At 40.7% G+C, this 24,487-nt stretch overlaps 1 protein-coding gene across 7 annotated transcripts in view; it reads right to left on the reverse strand.

Moving 5' to 3' along the window:
* ALG9 (ALG9 alpha-1,2-mannosyltransferase) overlaps positions 1-24,487 on the reverse strand; it is a 97,914-nt gene that overhangs the window by 56,666 nt on the left and 16,761 nt on the right. For 4 of the 7 annotated variants that reach the window (XM_040482958.1, XM_040482955.1, XM_040482954.1 and 1 more), the window contains exons 7-13: positions 21,148-21,235; positions 20,866-20,971; positions 13,841-13,963; positions 10,781-10,935; positions 7,119-7,248; positions 6,335-6,482; positions 5,077-5,206 (exon numbers count right to left, since the gene is read on the reverse strand). In XM_040482958.1, the coding sequence (XP_040338892.1) occupies positions 5,077-5,206; positions 6,335-6,482; positions 7,119-7,248; positions 10,781-10,935; positions 13,841-13,963; positions 20,866-20,971; positions 21,148-21,235 (880 nt within the window). Of the gene's footprint in view, positions 1-1,635; positions 1,758-2,608; positions 3,304-5,076; positions 5,207-6,334; positions 6,483-7,118; positions 7,249-10,780; positions 10,936-13,840; positions 13,964-20,865; positions 20,972-21,147; positions 21,236-24,487 lie in introns of those variants that run through there. The other 3 variants (XM_040482960.1, XM_040482959.1, XM_040482957.1) reach the window with 3 other exon arrangements.

A 24,487-nucleotide genomic window follows, 5' to 3' on the forward strand; every position in this document is an offset into this window, starting at 1 on the left:
AAGCCTTGTGGGTTTGTTTGTGGTTTTTTTTTTTTTCCCTCTTTTTAGCACACAATGATTTTTAGCAACTCTGTGTCATGTTAGAGTCAAACTGACTGTATCACTGTCTGGGGAAAAGTCATCAATGAACACTTGCATTTTTTTTTTTTTTAAGATAACAGATGGACAAGCTTCCTGCAAGGCTGCTTATGCATTAAGTTAAAAATCAGCAAAGTCTCAGTTCTCTGCTGTACAGGTGTTGGTTACTCCTGTAGCTCCCACATTAGGTATCAGATTTGTAGTCAGAAGGAAAGCATTCTCCTTGAAATAGCCAACAAAAAACTGGATTTGTAAATTAATAAAGAGAAGACACTAAATGTATCTTTTATAGTATGAAATTTATTGTCAAATTGGTTTCTATACAACACCCAGTGCTCATCCGAACAGCTGCCCTCCTCAATGCCCATCACCCACTTTCCCCTCCCTCCTACCCCCCATCAACCCTCAGTATATTCTCAGTTTTTAAGAGTCTCTTATGGTTTGCCTCCCTCCCTTTTTTTTTTTTCCCCTTCCCCTCTCCCATGGTCTTCTGTTAAGTTTCTCAGGATCCACATAAGAATGAAAACATATGGTATCTTTCTCTGTGTGACTTATTTCACTTAGCATAACACTGTCCAGTTCCATCCACGTTGCTACAAAGGGCCATATTTCATTCTTTCTCATTGCCATGTAGTACTCCATTGTGTATATAAACCACAATGTCTTTATCCATTCATCAGTTGATGGACATTTAGGCTCTTTCCATAATTTGGCTATTGGTGAAAGTGCTGCTATAAACATTGGGGTACAAGTGCCTCTATGCATCAGAACTCCTGTATCCCTTGGGTAAATACCTAAGAGTGCTATTACTAGGTCCTAGGGTAGATCTATTTTTTAATTTTTTGAGCAACCTCCACACTGTTTCCAGAGTGGCTGCACCAGTTTGCATTCCTACTAACAGTGCAAGAAGGTTCCCGTTTCTCCACATCCTCTCCAGCATCTATAGTCTCCTGCTTTTTTCATTTTAGCCACTCTGACCGGCATGAGGTGGTATCTGAGTGTGGTTTTGATTTGTATTTCCCTGATGAGGAGTGACGATAATCATCTTTCAGCCACCTGGATGTCTTCTTTAGAGAAGTGTCTTATTCATGTCTTCTGCCCATTTCTTTACTGGATTATTTGTTTTTTGGGTGTGCAGTTTGGTGAGCTCTTTATAGATTTTGGATACTAGCCCTTTGTCCAATATGTCACTTGCAAATATCTTTTCCTGTTCCGTTGGTTGCCTTTTAGTTTTGTTGATTGTTTCCTTTGCTGTGCAGAAGCTTTTTATCTTCATGAGGTCCCAATAGTTCATTTCTGCTTTTAGTTCCCTTGCCTTTGGAGATGTGTCAAGTAAGAATTTGCTGCGGCTGAGATCAGAGAGGTTTTTTCCTGCTTTCTCCTCTACAGTTTGGATGGTTTCCTGTCTCACATCCAGGTCCTTTATCCATTTTGAGTTTATTTTTGTGAATGGTTTAAGAAAGTGGTCTAGTTTCATTCTTCTGCATGTTGCTCTCCAGTTCTCCCAGCACCATTTGTTAAACAGACTGTCTTCTTCCCATTGGATATTCTTTCCTGCTTTGTCAAAGACTAGTTGGCCATACTTCTGTGGGTCAATTCTGGAGTCTCTATTCTATTCCATTGGTCTATGTGTTCTGTTTTTGTGCCATAAATGTATCTTCTCAATTCAGAGCTTGATTCTGGAAGAAAATGTGGCATGTACCAGTCTAAGAATGCCACCTATTCGATAATGAAATATTCAAAAGCTATTCGATACCTATTATGAAAGAATATGGAGCAAAAAATATTTCTGCAATATAGTTCTAACAGTGTGTTACAAACCACAGAGCCTTGACACTCTTATTCTTGATAAACTCAGAGGTAAAGGAGAATAGCAAACTAAAGGAAGTCATGCATGTTTCCTAGTTTCCATGCAGACTAGAAACAGGAGACAGACCCAATCACTTAGCACTGACGGGGAAGGCTGGATAAAATCTGTCACTCAGAGCCAACAGGCATGCTATTTACCATGCTCAGGAAAGACAGGGACCATAATTATTTTGCCTTCTTCAAAGAACCTTAACTTGAAGCCAGGATTGGTAACAGAAGTCACAAAAGTTAACATAGTACAGCACGTGCTTCTATACACTGGGCCAAGTTATTTGGCCATTGTAGACATGATCCTGGTACCTGTTTTTTTTACTAATGTGTATATATTTATTTTTAAGAAAGAGAAAGCATGTGTGCATGCATCTGAGAAGGGGACGGGCAGCTGAAGAGACACAGAATCCCAAGCAGGCTCTATACCGTCAGCACAAAGCCCGAGGTGGGGCTCAATCCCACAATAGAACCGTGAGATCATGACCTGGGCCAAATTCAAGAGTCAGACGGTTAACTGACTGAACCAGCCAGGCACTCCCTGGCACCATTCTTAAACTACAACATTAACACTTAAAAAAATAATTGACCTTTTATACACACACACACACACACACACACACACCCATATACGCAAGGGAAAAAAGTGAAAGGAAAAAAAAAAACACCTAAGTGCTAACACTGGTTTAATATTTGGGTAATAAGATTATATAGGACTTTTTTATTCATAGCTTTCATTATTTTATACAACGAACATATTTTACTTTTATCACCAGAGGAAAATCACTACCTTTTTAAAAATAGCTGGCTGGAAGACACATATCCCTGACCATTGCTGACAAAGATTTCACAGTAGGCCATCCAATGTCTCTTCTACTTTCTACAGGGTGAAAGGTGAGCAGCCTGGATTTGGAGGCCACTTGCCCTACCATGTAAGAAATGTCAGAAAGAACTTTGCAGAAAACTCTCCAACACAGGAAGGCGGGTGAGCACAATGGAAGACATTACACACTCGTAGATCTGACTTGTTCGTCCCTGTTTTTATCAGACAGTATTTTGGTGACTCCCAAAGGTATTCTGAAAAATCTTTGCTTTTTGGATAAAGGTGACATAGAGCCACTCAACTGAATTTAACAGTGTTTGGTAGCACAGAACACGGGAGTATGACCTAACCAAAGAAACCCAGGGACCAAAGCCCAAGAAGTGTGCAAAAGGCCCCTGCAGATTTTCTAGCCAGCTCTCTCTCCACATCACTATCACAGTGATGAGGAATGTTCATTTCTCCACTCGGAAAGCAGGCACAGCACTACCCCAGAGGCTGTGGTGAATACAGAAAAAAACCAGGGCTCTCCTCACAGCATGCACAGGCTGATGGGGAAAGACAGGACACAGATATCAGAAATATGTAAGTAACAGAAGACAAAATTAAATGGCTAAATGAATGGTACAAATAAGTATTTAAGGCATTTAAAGGAGCACAGCTCAGCTTCAACAGCTAGGAAAGGCTACCTCCTAAGGCAGAAGGAGGGAGACGAAGGAGGGAGACAAAGGTGGTCCAGGCGCGGTCACCAAAAGAAGCAAAGTCATTGGGATGGAAAAGGTAATGTGAGTGTGAGTGGACAAAAATCAGGTTGGAGAACAAGAGAAGTAAGGATGGACGGAGAGACTAAGGCTGATTATAAAACCTCTTTAGGGCTCCCTTACCTCTAATCCATGTGATATATACCATTATCAGATAAAGAACATTTGTGGGAAATCCCATGTACCAGATACTACGCTAAATATGACAGATACAGTATCTCATTATAATCATCCAAAGTGAGCGTCATTATTCTCATTTTACAGATAGAAACTGATATTAGTTGAACAGAGAAGTTAACCAATTTGCCCAAGGTCACCTAGGTAAACAGACCTGGGATTTGAACTCAGGCCTACCTGACTCCAAAGTCCATGCTCCTTTTTACTACTAGCTCTGTGTTACTTCTTCCTAAAACATAACTACGACAACCTCAAGCTCAATCTGTATCTTTCTCCCATCATGCTGTACATGCCTAGCCTTCTGACTACCCAGTTTCCTCATGGGGAGTCCCTACGCATCAAAGCCTGCTGTCGGGAGAGTATGCGCAGCTAAAACAAAAGTGACCAACAACAGTTTACCCCATCCCGGGCTATCTTCAATGCTACAGAAATCAGAGACTCAAGTTATAAAGAAAGCTCTAAAATCAACCACTCAGTGGAATAAAGATCTCACCTTCTGAGAGGGCCAGGCCATTGTATCTTACAACGGCAGCCTCCACAGCTTATGGCTACAAGGCCCGCGGTAAGAATCTCATTGCTCGGCCCTGAAGGTCTCTGTCTGGGAGTTGAAAGGCCACAGGAGCACTTCACAATACCACAAGCCCCCATCATTTCACATAATAAGTACATGGGAAAACCTAAACAAAACGTATTTGTCATCTACCATTCAATGTTTCTTTAAAAGACAGATTGCCAAAAAAAAAAAAAAAAAAAAAAAGCATTTTCTAGCAATTCTATAAAATATTCTTCTACTGTCTCTGGGAACCAGGAGCATTACTGCTCTCACCTTTTCTACCATGAACGATTTTACAAGTATCAATGACGCAAGTGTCCTCTTTCAAAGGAGCTGAAATAAAACCACATAGGATATTGGAGTATGTGACGATGAGTGGGGAAAAGGGCACAATCCTGACAGGGAACGCTCCACGTGCTCACCATGAACACAGCCTGCACTCACGACTAGCCATTTGCTAAAACCAGAATGCACTAGCAGTTAGGTCAAAGATCTACTGAGAATTTGAAAGCTCCCCACCGAATATTTTAATAGGCCAGGGAATGATGAGAGTTTCAGAACACGTTTCAACACGATGATTCGAATTCAACACAAGAAACTTTCCAGACTGGCTTAGAAAATACACTGCACTACGTGTTTCACATAGAAAGCAAAAGGAAATTTTAAAATAAAAGTGCTATTATTCTTTCTCTACAAACCCGTTACATCTCTTACCCTGAAGGAATCACTTTCTAAGACATTCCCATTTCATCAATGCTCTAACATGTATGCCAACAGATTTTAGGGGCAGAACTTTGTTCAAAGTAGTAACGGGAGAATGTTGCCCTTACGTATCTGGATGGCTCCTCCAGGTTCTGGTCATTCATGTCAGTGGGAACAATCCGGGTGGCCAGTGGTCCCTCCGCAAAAGGTTTTGGTAACTGGCCCCTGAACTCTGATGGAATGAACTGAAGCTGCCAACTGTCAGAAACACAAATAAGAGAGAGTTAAGGAAAACACAGGGGGCCCATATTGCCAAATGTACTTGAAATAAACAAGCCCCCCCCAAAATTCATGTGAAAAACATTTCACTTGGAAAAAATATATTTCTGCTAAAACCTCGATCCACCAGGGAGCAGAGAGGCAGAGGTCGTAACTCAGTACAACATCGTTGAGAAACTTTCATCGAGAAGTCTCTCGATCAATGTCAACAACTCTTGGCAGTAAAATTTGCAACCAAACGGTCATACCACCAAACATCGGAGAACCATGCCAGTCTGTCTCCAATTACCACATGATCAGAGGCATTTACCAAAATTAAAGCAAATTCATCAAACAGGAAAAGAGTAAGATGTAAGAACACACCACGGGAGACGTACTTTGTTCCTGAGCAACTGTCAAAAATATCTTTAGTTAGGAAACTATTTCAAATATAAAAGGCAAAGGCTAAAGTTAATACTTAAAACCATTTTCCTTGAATCATTAGTGACGGATACTAGATCCGCACTACACACAAAATACCTCCACCGGCTAAGCCGCATCAGGACTCATCTTAACCTGACTTCCCTTTTCCGTAAATAGAACTTTCTCTGTCCACATGAAGCCAACACAAGGAACTCCACAGTCTATGCTATCATCATCCAACAACAGCATAAAGGTACAGATATCTTAACCACAGCTCTCCCCACTGTCCGTATTTTGGTAAAGAACTTACACCGTTATTGGATGACCAACATTTCTTCTTCAAAACTATCCTTTTAGCCTGAGTTTCTGGACCACTTTTGGAAGTCGATTAATATCAGATGATAGAAATTTAAATATGAATCCTGAGAAAGAGCCACTAGCAGGAGTCTAGGTCCCAGAGTGTTTTTAGAAGTTCCCAAATGTCTATAGTCACAGGTAGTGCAGGGTGCACAGCCGGACACAGTGCTCACTCTACTGGACACAGGAAATGGTCGCACAGTGCAGACCTCACAGCTCGGAAGTGGCCCGTTGTTCAAAAACTTTTTGTGAAAACCCCAAAATGAAAGTAAACTTAGGGAGACTTTGCCACAGAATTGCTATTTTTACTCCTGGATTTAAAACCTTGAGGATTTAGAAACAACTTACTTATCAGGCAGAAGGAAGCTACTGGGAAATCGATACCACTCCTTCCCTACACAGACATTCACAGGCCTGCCTTCTGGGACAGTATGGATGGTTGGGTCCGTGGCAATTCGGTAAAATTCTGGATACAAATCAAGGGGCCCGTGATACCCTGGAAGGGAGAAAGGTTTGTGAAAGCTGAAGACATGTAAGATGAGAGTCTAACATTTAATCATGATGCATGTTAATGTCCCACTGTAATCCATGTGTAATTTAAGAGTGTGAAGGCCCCCAACAATGGCAGCAAGAAGCCGGCTCCCTTGACACACAGCGTCTCTACAGTTACGAAGATGATCACAGCAGAGACCCTGTTTTACCAAATATAATTTGCCTTCTTGCCCTTCTGTACACCCTTCCGCCTTTCTCGCTTCTGTTCTTTGAGCACATTTTAATCTTGTGGACCCAAATAATGACTATAGGAAGAGTATTATCATGGGAATTGAGCCCCAAACTTGCTTCCTATGTTGAAGGCTTCTTTAATTCATTCCTCAAAATGAAAAAGCATCCTCTAAAAAATAAAATTAAAAAACACAAGAATAGAAAAAAAGCTTTTATAGTTAATCACTGTGAAAGGAATTGTCAATCTTCTCTTTGATCTTAGATAAGTCACAGCCCAATCACAAATGAAGCCCATAGGCTCTCTTTATAGGAAAGTCCTCCTCCCAGCTAACGCTGAAGTGTAATAATCACACACAGAGCAAAACCCAAGGTGAAGTGCCTTGCGAGCATGGGCACTGTGTGCCTCTACCTTTGAACAGTGCCACAGAGCGGGAAAAGGACAGGAGGCCGAACAGGAAGAGCGTTCCTGACGCCAGCCAGTTCGACGTCACAGTGTAATGCTCCAGACGGTATCGCTGAAACACGAAGTGGTAACATTTCTAGAAGGAAAGAAAACTGTATTGAAAAAAAAAAAAAAAAAGAACTTGCATAATATACAGAACACTATCATAAAACATCCTAACACCAAGATGGGAAGAAGCAGCCAAAGAGGTCCCATCAAGGGTCTGAGCATTTGCCAACAGTGAGTGCCCACTCCAAATTCAATGATGAAAGCAAGCTCTGTTTAAATTATCTACGGGTCAGCCCAACCAGAGGAATTCTCACCAGCTTCACAGGAAAAGTATATAGACATCTCTCTAGTGCTTAGAAAGTCCTAATAATTTTTTTTAATATTTAAATGAAAGTGCTGGTGTGCCTGGCTGGCTCAGTTGGTACAGCATGAAACTTATGATCCCAGAGTCATGAGGGCAGGTCCACATTGGGCGTGGAGCCGGCTTAAAAAACATTTTTTTGGGGGCGCCTGGGTGGCGCAGTCGGTTAAGCGTCAGACTTCAGCCAGGTCACGATCTCGCGGTCCGTGAGTTCGAGCCCCGCGTCAGGCTCTGGGCTGATGGCTCAGAGCCTCGAGCCTGTTTCCGATTCTGTGTCTCCCTCTCTCTCTGCCCCTCCCCCGTTCATGCTCTGTCTCTCTCTGTCCCAAAAAAAATAAATAAACGTTGAAAAAAAAATTTAAAAAAACATTTTTTTTTTAAATGTTGATTTATTTTTGAGACAGAGACAAAGAGAGAGAGAGAGCGCGTGAGCAGGGATAAGCAAAGAGAGAGGGAGACACAGAATACGAAGCAGGCTCCAGGCTCCGAGCTGTCAGCCCAGAGCCCAACACGGGGCTCGAACTCACAAACTGTGAGATCATGACCTGAGCTGAAGTCGGACACTCAACCGACGGAGCCACCCAGGCACCCCAAAAGCCATTTTTTTTAATAAATAAGAACAAAAGTGCTTTTTAGCAGTTTGCTTTGATATATGCAGTATCTCTATTTTGATGTAACAAGTATTAATCTTTACTTTCCTCCACTGACAAGCTTTCATCAAAGTTGTTGGTATCAAGAAAATGTCTCATGACCAAACAAAAGAATTCCTCTCATAGAATATCAGGAAAATGCTGTTAATTATCTTAACTATTTTACAAACTAGATGAATATTATTACAATATATACATGTATGCATGAGTTCTACAGTCTGTGAGTACCTTCCCATTAGATTTATTGCTTTCTTTCCCTCCTAGACTAGAACTACTTTTGGGAAGCAATTTTATAATCTATTACAAATATTGTCATCTATAGCTATTGCCATCAATAAATATATTGCCAACAAATCTATTGCCATCAGTGGGTCTGAACCCCTTTCATATTTTAAAGAATCTGTCCTAAGGAAACAATCCATATACCTCAAGAAAGATATTCATCCTAACATTATTTATAATCCTGAAATAAATAAGCAACTTAAACCTACCATAAATTATATATCTAATCATAGATATAAGTTCAGTAGTTTACATATACCATAATGTTATGTATTATGCCAAATTGAGAACATACTCCTATTCAAATAATGGGTATAGATTTGGCAACACTGAAAATGATATGTAGTTGTATTAAAAGACATATTAAGTTAGATGTCAGATTATAACCATCATCAAGTCTGGTACATGATAGGCAAATATGCTGGAAGATGGTTTTGTTATGATAGTAGGGCTAACTTAGACAGTGATTTTAAACAATTAAAACTTTATTATCTGCAATAAAGTGCAATTACATTTATAACTAAAATTCTTTCTTAAAACTATAAACCTAACATGGATGAGCCTTAAAAACATGATGCCGATGGGACGCCCAGGTAGCTCAGTTGGTTAAGTGTCCGACTTCGGCTCAAGGCACAATCTTGCCATTCCCAAGTTGGAGACCTGTACTGGGCTCTGTGCTGGCAGCTCAGAGTTTGAAGCCTGCTTCAGATTCTGTGTCTTCCTCTCTCCTATGCCCCTCCCCCACTTGTGCTCTCTACATGTCTCAAAAAATAAACATTTTTTTAAAAATTAAAAAAAAAAAAAATTGGGGCACCTGGGTGGCGCAGTCGGTTAAGCGTCCGACTTCAGCCAGGTCATGATCTCGCGGTCCGTGGGTTCGAGCCCCACGTCAGGCTCTGGGCTGATGGCTCAGAGCCTGGAGCCTGTTTCCGATTCTGTGTCTCCCTCTCTCTCTGCCCCTCCCCCGTTCATGCTCTGTCTCTCTCTGTCCCAAAAATAAATAAATGTTGAAAAAAAAAATTTAATAAAAAAAAAAATTAAAAAAAAAAAAAAACATGAGGCTAACTGAAAGCAGCCAGTCACGAGGACCATGTATTTTAGGACTCCATGGGCAAATCTTCAGAGACATAAAGTAGACTAGTGGTTGCTTATAGCTGGGAGATATGACAGCTAAGGGGTACAGAGCTTTTGAGATGATAAAAATGCTCTAAAATTGACTGTGGTGATAGTTACACAAACCTGTGACTGTACTAAAAACCATTTAAAAATTTTTTTTTTAAACGTTTATTTATTTTTGGGACAGAGAGAGACAGAGCATGAACGGGGGAGGCGCAGAGAGAGAGGGAGACACAGAATCGGAAACAGGCTCCAGGCTCTGAGCCATCAGCCCAGAGCCTGACGCGGGGCTCGAACTCACGGACCGCGAGATCGTGACCTGGCCGAAGTCGGACGCTTAACCGACTGTGCCACCCAGGTGCCCCAAAAACCATTTAATTCTATGCTTTTTAAATGGGTAAATCATATGGTTTGTGAATTATAGCACTATAGAAGTGTTAAGGAAAAAAAATGCTTCCCTAATTACTCTTTTCTGCCAATTGCAAATGGCAGCAGAGGTCAAAAAGAAGCCTGGAGGGGCACCTGGGAGGCTCAGTCAGTTAAGCATCTGACTCTGGATTTCGGTTCAGGTCATGATCTCACGGTTCAGTTCGTGGGCTCAAGCCCCGCATCAGGCTCCGCACTAACAGTGGGATCCTCTGTCTCCCTCTCTCTCTGCCCCTCCCTCAGTCATGAAATGAATGAACTTAAAAAAATAAAGAGAAAGAGAGCCTGGAGGCTTCTGAGACCACAAATACAGATACATCCAAGATAAATTCTGAAAAAGAATTGACCTGGACAGGTTTTAAGCCAGGATTACAAAGTGTCCCATATTGCTAACTGCCTGATGTTATCCCAACACTTGAGAAAGTTTTAATCTGATCTCATAGCTAAGGAGCAGACGTTCCATTATTTCTGCCATGGCGCCACCATCTTGTGGTAGGCCTATACAACGATCTAACCAAATTCCTTTAATAGCAAGTGGATTCTGGTTGGCAGTAGAAAGAAATTAACACACCAGTTAACAATGCAAATATGTAATCAGCGTAAGAGTATGATCAACAGCCAAGCGAGCAATACATAAACAATGGTAGTTACTTTAATATGTTTATCAGGTTTATTGTATGGATAAAGTATCTTGGGGGAAGCATACTGTAATTTGCCTTTAAGCTTTATGACCAATTTAACAAGTGAAACAGAATGAAGCAAATGTACATTTCCCTGAAACTCACCTGAAGTGCAGAAAGGGCCACAGCACCACAGAGACATATAAGTGGATACACAGGGAAAAGAAATCTCTCCTCTTTGTGAGGCTGGATGAAGAAAATTATAAACCAAATATACATTGGAGCCAAGGTAAGCCAATACGGGTGGCCTAAATTCTGAACTGTAAGACAGAGAAAAACATCCACCTTTCACCATGTTAGAATAAAACAACATATTTAGTTTCAGTGTTCTCTTGATCTCAGATGGGAATACACCCTATGTGTATGGCACCCCATAAAATGTTTCAGCTTTTATATTCACACTTTCTCTGATGCAATAAAGGGGTCAAGTAGAAAAAGGTATATACTCCTGAGCTCCCCCAAGAAAGCCAGCCTCTAATGTGAGTCACAATACTGGACTTGGCTGGAACACAAATCAAAGTCAAGGGACTGGGTAATAAATCTTAATATATTGGATAAAGAAGAAAAGCCTTCTCTCCTCAGTGAGTCCTGCCACTAAGGTAAAGGTTCCTGAGATTAACCAAAAGCATAACATAAACTCATTTCTTGGGTTTTAATTCCTATGCTCTATTTAATAGATTAATCTCCTTTCTTATATACCAGTCTGTTGAAATAGATTTAGACCAAAGGAAAGAAAAAGTTGGATTCTCAAACCCATCGTTTTTTGTCAAGCTATAAATGGCAAAAGAGTCTGTCTCAAAGCAAATATAAAAGCAACTCTTAAAGGAAGTTTAATGATGATGTTTGTTCTCCTCTCTCACAACACCATCCACTCTGAATCTTAAAACTGAAACTAACATATACTCAAGGCATGTGAAAGAATTAAAGCCATTTAATGAGCTCTAAGACTCAAGCACCTGCTGGAAAGTTCCTGTGGTTAGGCACATGAACACTGACCGATAAACCTGCAACCCACGGTGAAGGCATCCCCTACTGTGTTTCTATGAGTGATGATCAGCAGTGCTAGAAATCACTGGCAAAGGGTAGATCGACAGCGTCCCCTGGTGTTATGTCTACAAAGAGCAAGTTTGGAGGAAAAGCTCAGGATTGTCATCAAGATCCACTTTGGTGTTTCTAACTTATCAGTATTTTTGTAGAAACTCTTTAGGGATGAAAATTCTTCAAATGAAATACCAGGCTTATCCTTTAAACTTTCTACTCTAAGATCTTACCTTAAGATTTTAGGTGATAATCTATGATTTACATCTTTCCAAGAAGTATTTTAGGTTGGAATTTTCTTGATTACAAAAAAATGAAATCCTTTTCTGTATCTTCAAGGCTAGCAAATATATTTGTAAAATATGGCCTACTGGGGCACCTGGGTGGCTCTGTCAGTTAAGCATCCGACTTCGGCCCAGATCATGATCTCACAGGTCCTGAATTCGAGCCCCACAATGGGCTCTGTGTCGACAGCTCAGAGGCTGGAACTTGCTTTGGATTCTATCTCCCTCTCTCTCTGCCCCTCCTCCACTCATACTCCATCTCACTCACTCTGAAAACTACACAAACATGTAAAAAACTTAAATAAAATATGGCCTAACCTGTTTGAATGTCCTCTGTAAAATTACAAAATCATAACCACAGTTGTATCACATGATGAGAAAATAGGTAACTTTCCTGCTTCTTTATGTTTTTCTGGTTTTTTTCTCTTTAAAAGAACATTTTTCTATTATAAAATACACAGAAAGTAGAAAGAAAAAACAGCACTCTTTTTTTTTTTTACTAGGTGGACATGTGTGCAAATTACACATTTTTAAAACAAAATTGGATTCGTACTGTAGAGAACAGCTTAATATGCTGTTTTTATACTTACATCACAAGCATGTCCAAATTCTCTACAAGCATAAATTATCTTTACAGTAAAGAAAAAAAAGTTACTTTTCAAAAAAAAAAAAAAGAGAGAAATAAAATGATCCTTAGGACATGCAAGGAATGCAGGACTAAGTTAACACCCCAGGTGACAGACAGCTGGATCCAAATGTGGGACATTATGCAAGATGGGTGACCTGATTTCTTTAGAAATCTTCAGGAGGAAAAACAAGAGGGGGGGAACCTCGTAAAAAGCTGAAGAAACTTAACATCAAAGTCAGTATATGACCCTTTTTTAGAACCTCTTTTAAACAACTATAAAAAGCTGTTTTTCAGACAGTGTAGGAAACCGGAGTATCAACTGGGTATTAGATATTAAGGAATTGCTGATTTTATTAGGATAATGGCATTATGGTTATGCTAAAACAAAACAAGTGACTGGAGGCTGCTTTCGTATTCAAATAGTGTAACACAGTGAACTCTACAAACCATTAATAGCAGAAAAGCAGAATGGGGGGCGGGATGGAGAGATCATATGGCATCCAAATCAGACTGAAATGTCTGAAATTAAATCTCTTTCCAAAGCTCATATGAATTTCTGCTCAAATCTGTCTTCCATAAACGAAACATGGGCACCAGATATCCAAATCTGTGACAACTTGAGAAAACACTGGCTGTGCACTACGGAATCAGAGCAAGCAAAATAAATGACAAACCAAACCTTCCACAATAAGGCAAACACAGAAGCAAAACGGAACAAAGAGAAGCATAATGTTTCTCAGGAAGTCCAAAGCTTCTCTCACTTCAGTATCAAATTTGAGGGAAATCCCTGTATGGTTTAGTTTTCAAATTTTTGGTTAAAGTAATTTCCCAAGGAGTATTTACCTCTATGACTTATTATCTTCAACAATTATCCATATTACTACACATTTCTTTAAAAGACCCAAGACTCAAATACTTTCATCTCCTGAGATTTTATGACTGTTCTTGCCTCCCCGTGCGGTTCCGTATGCTATCCTGACTTCCTCACTCGAAGGGATATAAAATTCCTCCCTTTGTCAACCTAACTTGCAATTATTAACTGAACCTTCACATAAATTTAAATAATCTACCAACACAGAATGATAATTTGATAAGCCAACCATTGCCATGGGAAGAAAACGGAGAAGAGAGTAAGTAGATTCATTTTCACTTCTTGGTAAACATTGTTACTTGCTCTTTCCTCCCCAGAAACCTTCCATCCCTTACTCCACTCACCATGAAACCTCTGCAGTAGGTACTCCATCAAAGAAGTCAGTGGTAGGACCAGAAGAGCCAAAGCAAAGGCTACGTTAAAATTAAGAAATCCGTTAATTAAATAGAAATACCAGGGTTCTGTACCTGGGGGAAACAAATAAAAAATAATTAGTGGATGCCTTCCATATCTTTTACAATGCTGGATTCAGAATGTTCTTTGTTCAAGCAATGTTGATGGTCCGATGCCTCAAGTGAAGGAGTCCACAATGGGAACTCAGTTACCAGGGCTCAGTCACACAGGGGAAGCACAAGAGCAGATGAGGGGAAGAGAATGGGATCTGTTACTTTTCCAGAACAAGCAAATAATTTAAATAGCTTAGTGGTGACAATGTGATTTATAGTAAGTAATTTACATTTGGTCTTCATCTCTGTTCCTGGCACAGAGCTCCTAAAACCTTTGGAATTTCCTAAGTGGTGAGAGCGATAAGGGTGTCTTCTGGGTCTTCTGTTAATTAGGAGATTTGGGGAAAGCCCTCAGGTGGGGGCGAAGGATGGGGACGGATGGCCAGAACCAACTGTGTGACCTAACTGCCCTGATGGGGCGGTTACAATTTTCAGTCCCACCCTGCTGACCTCCAGGGAGGGAAGAGGGGCTGGCAAGAGTTCAGTCACACCCACGGCCAAGGATTTCAGCAATCATGCCTGTGTAACGAACCCTCCATAAAAACCCAGAAGGACAGGGTCCAGAGAACTTCAGGTTGATGAACACATAGAAGCGTGAGGAGTGTGTACACCTGGGAAGGATGGGAGTTCTGAGCTCCATCCCACACTCCCTGCCCTATGCATCTCTTCCACCTGGCTATTCCTCTGTATCCTTTATAATACCCTGCCCACTAAGCTGGTAAACTTAAGTAAATGTTTCTTTAAGCTCTGTGAGCCACTCTAGCAAATTAAGCGAACCCAAAGAGGGGGTTGCTGGAACTTCCCATCTACAGCTGGTCGGAAGGGACAATCTGGACCGGTTACTGATGTCTGGGGTGTGGCTGTGGCAGAGCCAAGTGGGAACCGTCTTGTAGGACCGAGCTACTCAGGCCTTTCCCCTTTTATTCTCACCCGTTCATTCCATTTACATCCCAGTCTCTTGGCCCTTGATATGTTTAACCACTATTCTACTGTCATGGGACCCTGTGTTTGGTAAAAAGCAACAATTTGTTTTCCTTAGAAAAATAATGTTCAGAGCCCCAGATCCTGTTTAGAAGTTTTGAGGACTCAGAACGAAACAAAATGAAAACACAAGCCTTACCCACACCAGTTTCGATTCTTTAACTCAAAATCCTTGAACCCAAATGCGGGACCGGCCCCCCATGCACATTTAGCAGGCTCTTTATCTGCTCTTCCCCTCTGTGTGATTACTTCCATCAGGCAGTGAATGACACATGCGGGTTTTAATCACTGCATGTTGTGACACCCGCCTTGCACCACAGCAATTTCCTGCAATCAGCACTGCTTAAAAGGGTAATCAGAAGGCAGAGGAACAGTCAGAAAAACCTGACATTTTTGCAGCTTGCACAGCAAAATAAGATTAGAAACCAAACCCATAATGCTAGAAACATTTAGGGGAAGGGAGGGTGGGGTACCCTAAGTAAAACTCCACTTCAACTGTATGTCACCTTTTGCAAAGGCTCACTCCTTCCTGTCTAAACACATTGATTGCGATGTTCATGAACAGAGCTCCTGTCCCAGGCCAAGTTCAATAGAGACATTCATATTCTTTACCAATACCCGTTTGGGGTTATAGAAAAGTGATGATTTTCGGGGTGCCTGGGTGACTCAGTCGGTTGGGCGTCTGACTTCAGCTCAGGTCATGATCTCGCGGTCTGTGAGTTCAAGCCCTATGTCAGGCTCTGTGCTGACAGCTCAGAGCCTGGAGCCTGCTTCTGATTCTGTGTCTCCCTCTCTCTCTGACCTTCCCCCAATTCATGCTCTGTCTCTCTCTGTCTCAAAAAATGAATAAACGTTAAAAAAAAGGTTTTTTTAATAAAAAAAATAAAAAAAGTGATGATTTTCAAAAAGAAATATCCATCTTCTCTGGATTTTAGTATGTAATAACTCATTTCTGAAACTGAGTCTCTTAGGAGTCCAGTTCCCAGAAAGGTAGTTTTTTGCATCATCTTCTCCTGACCACCAGTGTGGAAGCAGGGCTGTCAACCTTGGCCCTCCTTTTTTCCAACCAAATTCTGGAAATCTGAGCCTGAGAAGAAAAACCAGAGTGACTAGGGAGAAAGGAGATCATCTTTTATATCATCTTTTATAGATCCTAATAAGCATCTATAGAAAGAAAAAAAAAAAAAAAGCCTTTCTTTGCTCCTTACAAATACTTGTTTTTTTCAGGAAAGCACTTTATTCCCAGCAAATATTGGTCTCTACCACAACTGACTATACCCTCCCGCTTGGGCTGACTACCTTTTTACCTAGGTGTACTATACTCTGAAATTCTGAACCCAAAGCATCAATCTGGTAAACTCAACTATGTTTATGTGTTAGGAACTCATAGATCAAGTTCAGAGCTAGGCTGTGAACATTTCATAATAGACTATCGCTTCCTGGAAGAACAAGGCAAAAATTGGAGGATAAGCCAAAGGCAGGGAAGGTTCAAGTCACAACAGTCTTAAAAAACAAGGGCAGAAAGAGACAAAAACAGGGAATTCTCTTACCCAGTGTCCTCCCCTACACGATCAGACACCTGCCTTGAAAAAAGAGTAAAAACTTTCCTCTCTTTCCAGGGAGGTAATTTGATGCCACTTCTCAGAAACTATCAAAGCTCAACTATGCAGAAAAAAAAAAAAAAGTGTCAGAATGACAAGCTACGCATTTAACTGGTGCAAAGTGTGCAGTGAAAGCTGGAAGCAGGGTCTCTGTAGGGAATGACGCACCAATTCCTTTCATTTAAATGAGCTAAAGGGAACCTTCAAAGAGGCCAGAAGAAGAAGGGATAATGTTTACTGTTCCACCGATTGAATGAAAGAAAGCTATTTTATAGGCGTATAATTTTATAAAACCTTAAGAACTAAATTGTAGTAAATTATCCTTATAAATGTCAAATTTACAACACCCAGAGCAAAGAGACACCAAGGTCCAACAAAAATGATCAGCAAAACAATGAAAGCCCTAGAACAGATCTTGACACCAGTCAGCTCTTGAGTGACTCCACTGGGGCCTCATCCTCTGCTCCTGCACAAATGGAAAACTTTGGGCCTTTAATAAAGGCCATTCGCCTTTGCCTTCTGAAATTTCCTGTCCAGTGATGTGACAGATGTTGATAGAACACATCAACAGGCAGGGATCACGTCCTAAATTGCAAAGTGGCATCGTTGAGCCGACCCACTGTTGTTTTTGAAGGAAGAGCATTTCTCATACCCACCCTCCCATGCCTTCTCCAGGCCTCAACTCCTCAGAGAGCACCAGTCTTCACTCTCCACATAAAAATACTTATCAACCCCGACATCTGCCAACGCCAAATGTTACAAGGGTAAGAAGCAAAATCAGTGCCATGACCAGTCACTTTGTTTTTTGCAACACTAAATTTCACCTCTTGATCTTTGACACCAAAGAGATGCTTTGCCTATGACTTTGCAATTTTATGTCTACACTAAATTTCCTAAATGCCAAGTATTTTTTTCCTTGTCCAAATATTCTTTTTCTTTAACAAGCATGGAGCAATGCTCCCCTGTGAAAGAGAGCCTGCCAGCGTGCATACCACTGTGCCATCGAAGCTCTCTGAGGCTTCCTGATCACCCTCCAAGCCCAGTGTGTGGGCCTTCAGAGGCATAACTTCCTGCCCCTTCTTTAGATCAAATCTTATCTTCCTCTATCTCCAACTCACACTCTGTTTTTGCTTATTCTCTTGTAGAGTCTCAAACGCCAAACTCCAGAGTTTTGCTAAGGCGGTTTTCAGTGGAAAAAACACAGGCTTGGGAATCAGACAGCCCTGGGCTCTTATCCCATTTCTGCCACCTATTAATTATGTGCAAGTCCCTTGGTTTTATGTGCATTTCCACCTTGGTTTCCATAGCTGGGAATAAGCATAAATAATGCCTCTCTCACAACGTTTTTGTGAGGAGAAGATGATGTTATATAAAATCTCTCGTATAGAACAGGCATTTGATAAACAGAAGCAATTATAATTTGTAGTTGTGAAAAAGTACTCTTTTTCTTTCTCCTGGCTTCAAAAGAGCCAGCTCAGGTCTGGAATATGTCATTCCTAGATGCTCTCTGGCCAAGCAAGTATAGAAAGGTCCCTGTGAAAACCAGGAATAATGGAGTAAATATTTATATTATAATCACAACAGAGAAACTGAATTTATGTTGCTCATGTTTGTACAGTTTCTATCTAAAATTAGCTAATGCTGTAAAAAAAAAATTCACAATATTCAATTTTTTTATTTTTTTTTTTTTTATTTTTTTTTTTTTTTTTTTTGTGTCTCTGCAGTCCCTACCCTGAACATTGTGTTTGTCTGAAATATACCCCCTCTAAAATCTACTCACCAAACATCTACTCTTCCTTCCAGGCTTGACTCAAGAAGTCCTTCTGCTACCACCAGATGGACTTGCTCCTGTGATTCCCCATCTTTCCACTATAGGACGTAACACAATTGACTATAATTATCTGCTCGTGTGACTGTAGCCGTATGGGACAGCAAGTTATGAGGACACAAATGCTCAAAGGCAGCTTAGTCCATGTTTCTTTAACTCAAGTCCATTTAACTAATTGTTTAAGTATTATAGGCTTATTTGCTCTTACATCCAAAAAACAGCACTAAGACATGAATGTAGAAACTATCAGCATGATGCATTTGTAACTTTCAGAGAAGAAACCTATGCCTACAATAGGTAATGAAGCACTTGGAGCAGTCAAGTCTAACAAAATAGTCAAAATGATGCCCAATAGGGTCCAACATGTATGTAGAGTGAAACAGCTGAAGCTTCCATGACAAAACATATGCTATCTTACTCTCTGATAACTGTACAGCATCTATTAAAAAGTCAATCTTTGATGGGGCGCCTGGGTGGCTCAGTCAGTTAAGCATCCAGCTTCTGCTAGGGTCACGATCTCACGGTTCATGTGTTCAGGCCCCACATTGGGCTCTGTGCTAACAGCTCAGAGCTTGAAGCCTGCTCGGATTCTCTGTCTCCCTTGCTCTCTGCCCCTCCCCTGCTTGCTTGCATGTGCGCTCTCTAAAATAACCATTAAAAAAATTATTTTAATACCACTATGTAATAACCTATTTAGAAAGTGAACCAAGGGCACCTGGGTGGCTCAGTTGATGGAGTGTCTGACTCTTGATTTTGGCTCAGGTTATGATCCCAGGTTTCTGGGATTGAACCCTGAGATGGGCTCCATGCTGAGCACGGAGTCTGCTTAAGATTCTCTCTCTTTTCCCCCTCTGCCCACCCCTCTCCCCCACTCATGTAGGTGCTCTCTAAAAATAAAAAATAATTTTTAAAAAGTGAAGACAGTCTCCCAAAATTAAACTCAAATTAACAATTTATTCACCTATACATAACGGCTATTTTGCTTCCATAGATTCCATGTAAATCAGTTTCTAACATGCAATCTGGGTCTAAAAGGACAGTCTTTCTTCTATGGTCTTACACAATCAAATAAAATGTTACAAGTAACCTAAAACAAGGGGGAATTAAAAACATACAAACTCTCTCCAGCTAAAGGGAGACATCTAGAGGCGAAAGCTTAAAATTGGGGCTTTTCTCACATTTTGGGGATCTTGAAGTCTTAAAAGAGCCTTTTTAAATTCATTCACTTAGGGAACGCCTGGCTGGCTCAGAGGAGTGTGTGACTCTGGATACCGAGGTTGTGCATTCTGCACCCCACGTTGGGTGCAGAGATTACCTAAATAAACTTTTAAAAACATTAAAATTCCTACACTTAACAATTATTCTCTAACAAGGCAGTGTGGAAATTCAAGTCACTAGACAAAACACGGTTTATTATGACCTATTACCTACTGCCATCTAAATGACAATATTCCACAAATCCTGACAGGTCCAATTAAATCTTATTTGTATGCTTACTTCAAATCATCAAATCTGTTGGTCCTGTGGACAAAGTGGCACAGGAAAGTGACGGGCATGGCTTAAACTGGTAAGACACAGGGGTAGTATTAACTTGTTTCACAGCAGAGCCCCAGGACAATTACATATTAAAAAATTCTTCAAGACCTTCAGAAAATTAAGGCAGAAGAAACTACACTTATTTTAATGAAAAATGGTCTCAAAAGAGGTTTACTGATTTGGCTGATCTGACCAGGAAGATCTCTAGGACAATCCTCCATAGCTGTCACCAACACAAATGCCCTCGGGGGCCAAATAAAACCGGCTCAGTGCTGGCTGAAAGAAGGCATTGGGGTGGGGGGAGGGGAGGGAGATGGAGGTAAAATGCAGAATATATTCCCCTGATTAAAGGCATCAGCCCTTTAAAGCTGGCCAAACTACCCACCTTTTTCTCATGCTGACTCCACCATTTGCTCTGCTATTTCTATACATTTTCCAAACTTTCTCTCCTAATCCCTGATACTTAATGCAAATTTTAAAAAGAAAAATTAATACCAAATGTGTGTATGTCCACAAGACATCTGGAGGAAGAGACTCCAAAATATTAACAACAGCTATCTGGAGATGACAGGATTATGAATGTTTTTATTTTCCTATTTTTGTTATCATACGGATTTTCTAATGGAAAGACTAAAAAGTAACTTTTCATTTTAAAAAGTAGCATCAAGAACCACGACACACCGAGAACAACAGACAGGACTAACAGAAGTCACATGAATCAAGAAGAAACATTTACTGGTTACTTAATCATCGCTGTGCTATAGCTGAATGTCATTTCTTTTTTAAAAAGAATACCAGCAAAGAAATGCTGTATTTGCCAAAGAATATTTGATGAAATAAAGAAACCACGTTGAAATGTCAAAGTTCAGGCAAATGAAGCCATCTCCTGCCCTTCCCCAGAGTCCCTAAGGCCTTACCATAAAGATCAGGTCCATGAGGAGTAAAGACATTGTACAAAACAATGTTCAGTGGTGCCACCACCAGCTTCCCGTAGTAGTAGCTGTCAATGACCACCACAGGCACCTGAAACAGAGCAGGAAATAAACAGCAATTGCAGGGGTTTGTTCTGCAAACATTCTCCCAGGGGGAGCAGGATAAACTTGAGAATAACAGAATGACCTTCTCATGTTCTCTTTCCTACATCAGAACATGCTTTCATTACAATGTTCAAACAAAACAGGTAAAAAAATAAAACTCACCAGAAAGAGTATTAGGGCCACCAGAGACCAATGAAAGAAACTCTTCCACCTGTGTTTCATGACCAGCAAATCAAAGGCAATGGGTAAACTATTTAACAGAGAAACAAAGTAGGAAATTAAATACTTACAACATAGACTCAAACAAGTCTGATTCACACATACTTCATGCTGAACACAGGGGGAAAAAATGCCTCTAGCAGTTATAGTGAGGAAAGAACACTAGTATATAAGAGGAGGTCTTCTCAAAAATACAGTTTTCTGTTTAGAGAGCCCATGATAGTACTTCACACCCCATGATGCACAAGGAACATTAATACTGAGCTTCTGGAAGGAGCTCCTTATTATACCTATTCATGTGTGACAGACATTTAAAATACATTAATTCTAAGTAACTGTGCCCTGTGGTCCTACACCAACCCTGCCAAATGAATAAATACAAATCTCTTCCATGATTTATAAAAATTCTGCTAACACTACAAACTTGAGTAAGTCAGTTCTGATACATCCCCTTCCAATACCATTTGCTCTTCTCCCTTTCACTTAAATTCCACAAGCTGCCTTCCCCACTTCTTCCCGAAGGCCTGGCTTTAAGGCAGGGAGAATGACATAAGGTCAACAGGCACCTCCCCTCAGCCAGACCCCGAATCTCTTCACTACTTCCATCTACCTTGGTCTTCCTGTGGCACTTGACACAAAGCATCTGTTCGTCCTCTTTAGGCTTCCTGGCTCCTGCTCTTTTCTGGCCTCTTCCCAAGTGCACCTTTTCCTTATAGTGCCCTACCACGGTCTATTTCCCAAAAGCAAACTTCTACTCTTCTTTCTCTACATCATTTTCTCAGGAGGTACCTCCACTCTTACATCATCAACCATCACCTTCATGCCCAGGACCTCCAGATCTGGTACACTAGCCAGAATCTTCACCCATGCTCCCGCCAAAAGAAATTCCCTCCCCACACCAATCTGATACGACACAATTTACCCAAAATTCACCACAGGCTCTGCTCTCAACTCCTCTGCGGAACCGATTTCTCCTGTCTCTGAGTTTACATAGCATTATCATGTGTATCATTTACTTAGCAATGTCATATGCTACCACAAGGCATCTCTTCTGTGATAGGAACTTCCACATTCTATTATCTAAGTTTTGCATTAACTTTTTGTGTTTTCATTTTTTTCTGCCCAACCAGTGACATTCCCATGGCATCTGTACTTCTCCTTTGGTAAGTCATCATACTTCTATTTACTTGTTCAAGGTCGGTCTTTCCTACTAAAATATAAGCTCCAAAAGAGCAGGAAGCGTAACTGTCTTATCACAGTATCAGCAGCATGTAGCACAAAGTATTCAATAAATGATGATAGACTGCTGATTGTGATCCTGAAACCACTGATCTCCCCTAAAGGCAGACCAATCAATATGTGCCACCTAAAGGTATTTGAGGAACTCATAAAGTTCAATGTCGATGGGGCAGAGTAAAAGGAATGGAGGAAGTGAAAAAAAAATACTTTTACTTACTGGAGAATTAAAAAGGAGGCAGGATTGGGGTTTTTTGAGTCATGTTAGAATCTGGACACCATAGAACAGAGGCTGGCAAGCTTTTTATTGAAAGGACCTGCCAGTATATATTTTAGGCTCTGCAGGCCACATATGGTCTCTGTTTCATGTTGTGTGTGTGTCTGTACTGTGTGTGTGTGGGTGGGTGGGTGGGTGTGGGTGTGTTGTTAACAACCCTTTATAATACAACAACTTCCTAGTTCTCGGGCTGCACAAAACAAGACCAGCTGCACTGGGCCCACAGGCCACAGGCTGTCAACTTCTGTGACACAGAGCAACGGGGAAGCTATTATAGAGTTTAAAACAAAACAGGCCGTGATAAAATCCTATTTGCATTTTAGGAAGTTAAGTCTAGTTTGATTATAGAAAGCAGATCTACAGAGATCAAGCCTAGAGATGGGAAGATCATTTAGGAGTCTGCATAGTAACTCAGGAGCAGAGGTGAAGAAAAGTAGATTCAAGATATTCAGGAGATATAACAAACAGGACATGGGAAAAAGAAAAGAGTCACAGGTAATTTTCAGGTTCCTGACTGAGCACTGAGCAGATGATGGTATCATTTACTGGGATAGAAACATAGATAAAAGAACAGATACGGAGGGAAGACAGTGAGCTCAGTTTTGAATTATCAAGATGGTTGAGATAAAAGAAGAAGGCCTCACACAAAATCCTGAATACAGTATTTTGAGGATAAACAGAATCAAAGATTGGAGGTGGGGAAACCAGCCTTTAAAAGACAAATTAAGGGGATGCCTGGGTGGCTCAGTCAGGTGGGCAACCAACTTCAGCTCTTGTCATGATCTCAAGGTTTGGGAGTTTGAGCCCCTCATTGGGCTCTGTGCTGCCAGCTCAGAGCCTGGATCCTGCTTCAGATTCCATGCCTCCCTCTCTCTCTCTGCCCCTCAGCCACTTACACTCTCTCTCAAAAATAAAAGTTAAAAAATAATAAAAATAGAAGACAATTAAGAAAACATAGAATATTGATCCTCTTAGTAACCCCCATTCCAGAAATTTACCGTATCAATAAATTTCCATCAATGTATAGACATGTGGACAAAAACGTTCACTAAAGCATTGTACATCATAGGAGAATACTGAAAACTAAATCTCTCCGATAAGGCAACGGCCACATCAGGGTCAGAAAGTGGAATGCTGTGCCATCTGTACAAAGACCAATGTAGATACAACAAAAAGTATGTACAGGTACAAGGTAATCCTATTTAATTTCCAGGATGTCCATGTGTGTGCCTTTACACATGAGGACAGTTTCTAGAAAGATATATACGAAAGTATATAAGAGTACCTTTGAAGATGAGGCTACGGGCAAAGTAAATTAGGAATTCTTTCTACCTAAAACAAACTGGCATTTTTTTTTACAATAGAAATAGACTAGTACAGTTGACTTTTGAACAGCATGGGTTTAAACTGCGTGGGTCCGCATGTATGCCAATTGTTTCTTATAAATACAGTACAGTACTGTGAATAAATCTTCTTTTCTTAGTAACACTTTCTTCTCTGTAGCTTAACTTTATTGTAAGAATACGGTATAGGATACATATAACACACACCAAGTACGTGTTAATTGAGTAAGTAATCAGTAAGCCTTCTGGTCAACAATAAGCTATTGTAAAGTTTCTGGGGAGTCAAAAGTTACATGCAGATTTTGGGCTGTGCAGGGGGTCAGTGCCCCTAACACCCAGGCTGTTCAAGGGTCAGCTGTACTACAATAACCTTAACATCAAACTACAGTATTTTTCCAAATTACCTGCAGTGCAGGTGAGAAGCAAA

The sequence above is a fragment of the Herpailurus yagouaroundi genome, unplaced genomic scaffold (assembly GCF_014898765.1).
Source record: "Herpailurus yagouaroundi ecotype Mexico unplaced genomic scaffold, PumYag 161, whole genome shotgun sequence".
Taxonomy (NCBI): domain Eukaryota; kingdom Metazoa; phylum Chordata; class Mammalia; order Carnivora; family Felidae; genus Herpailurus; species Herpailurus yagouaroundi.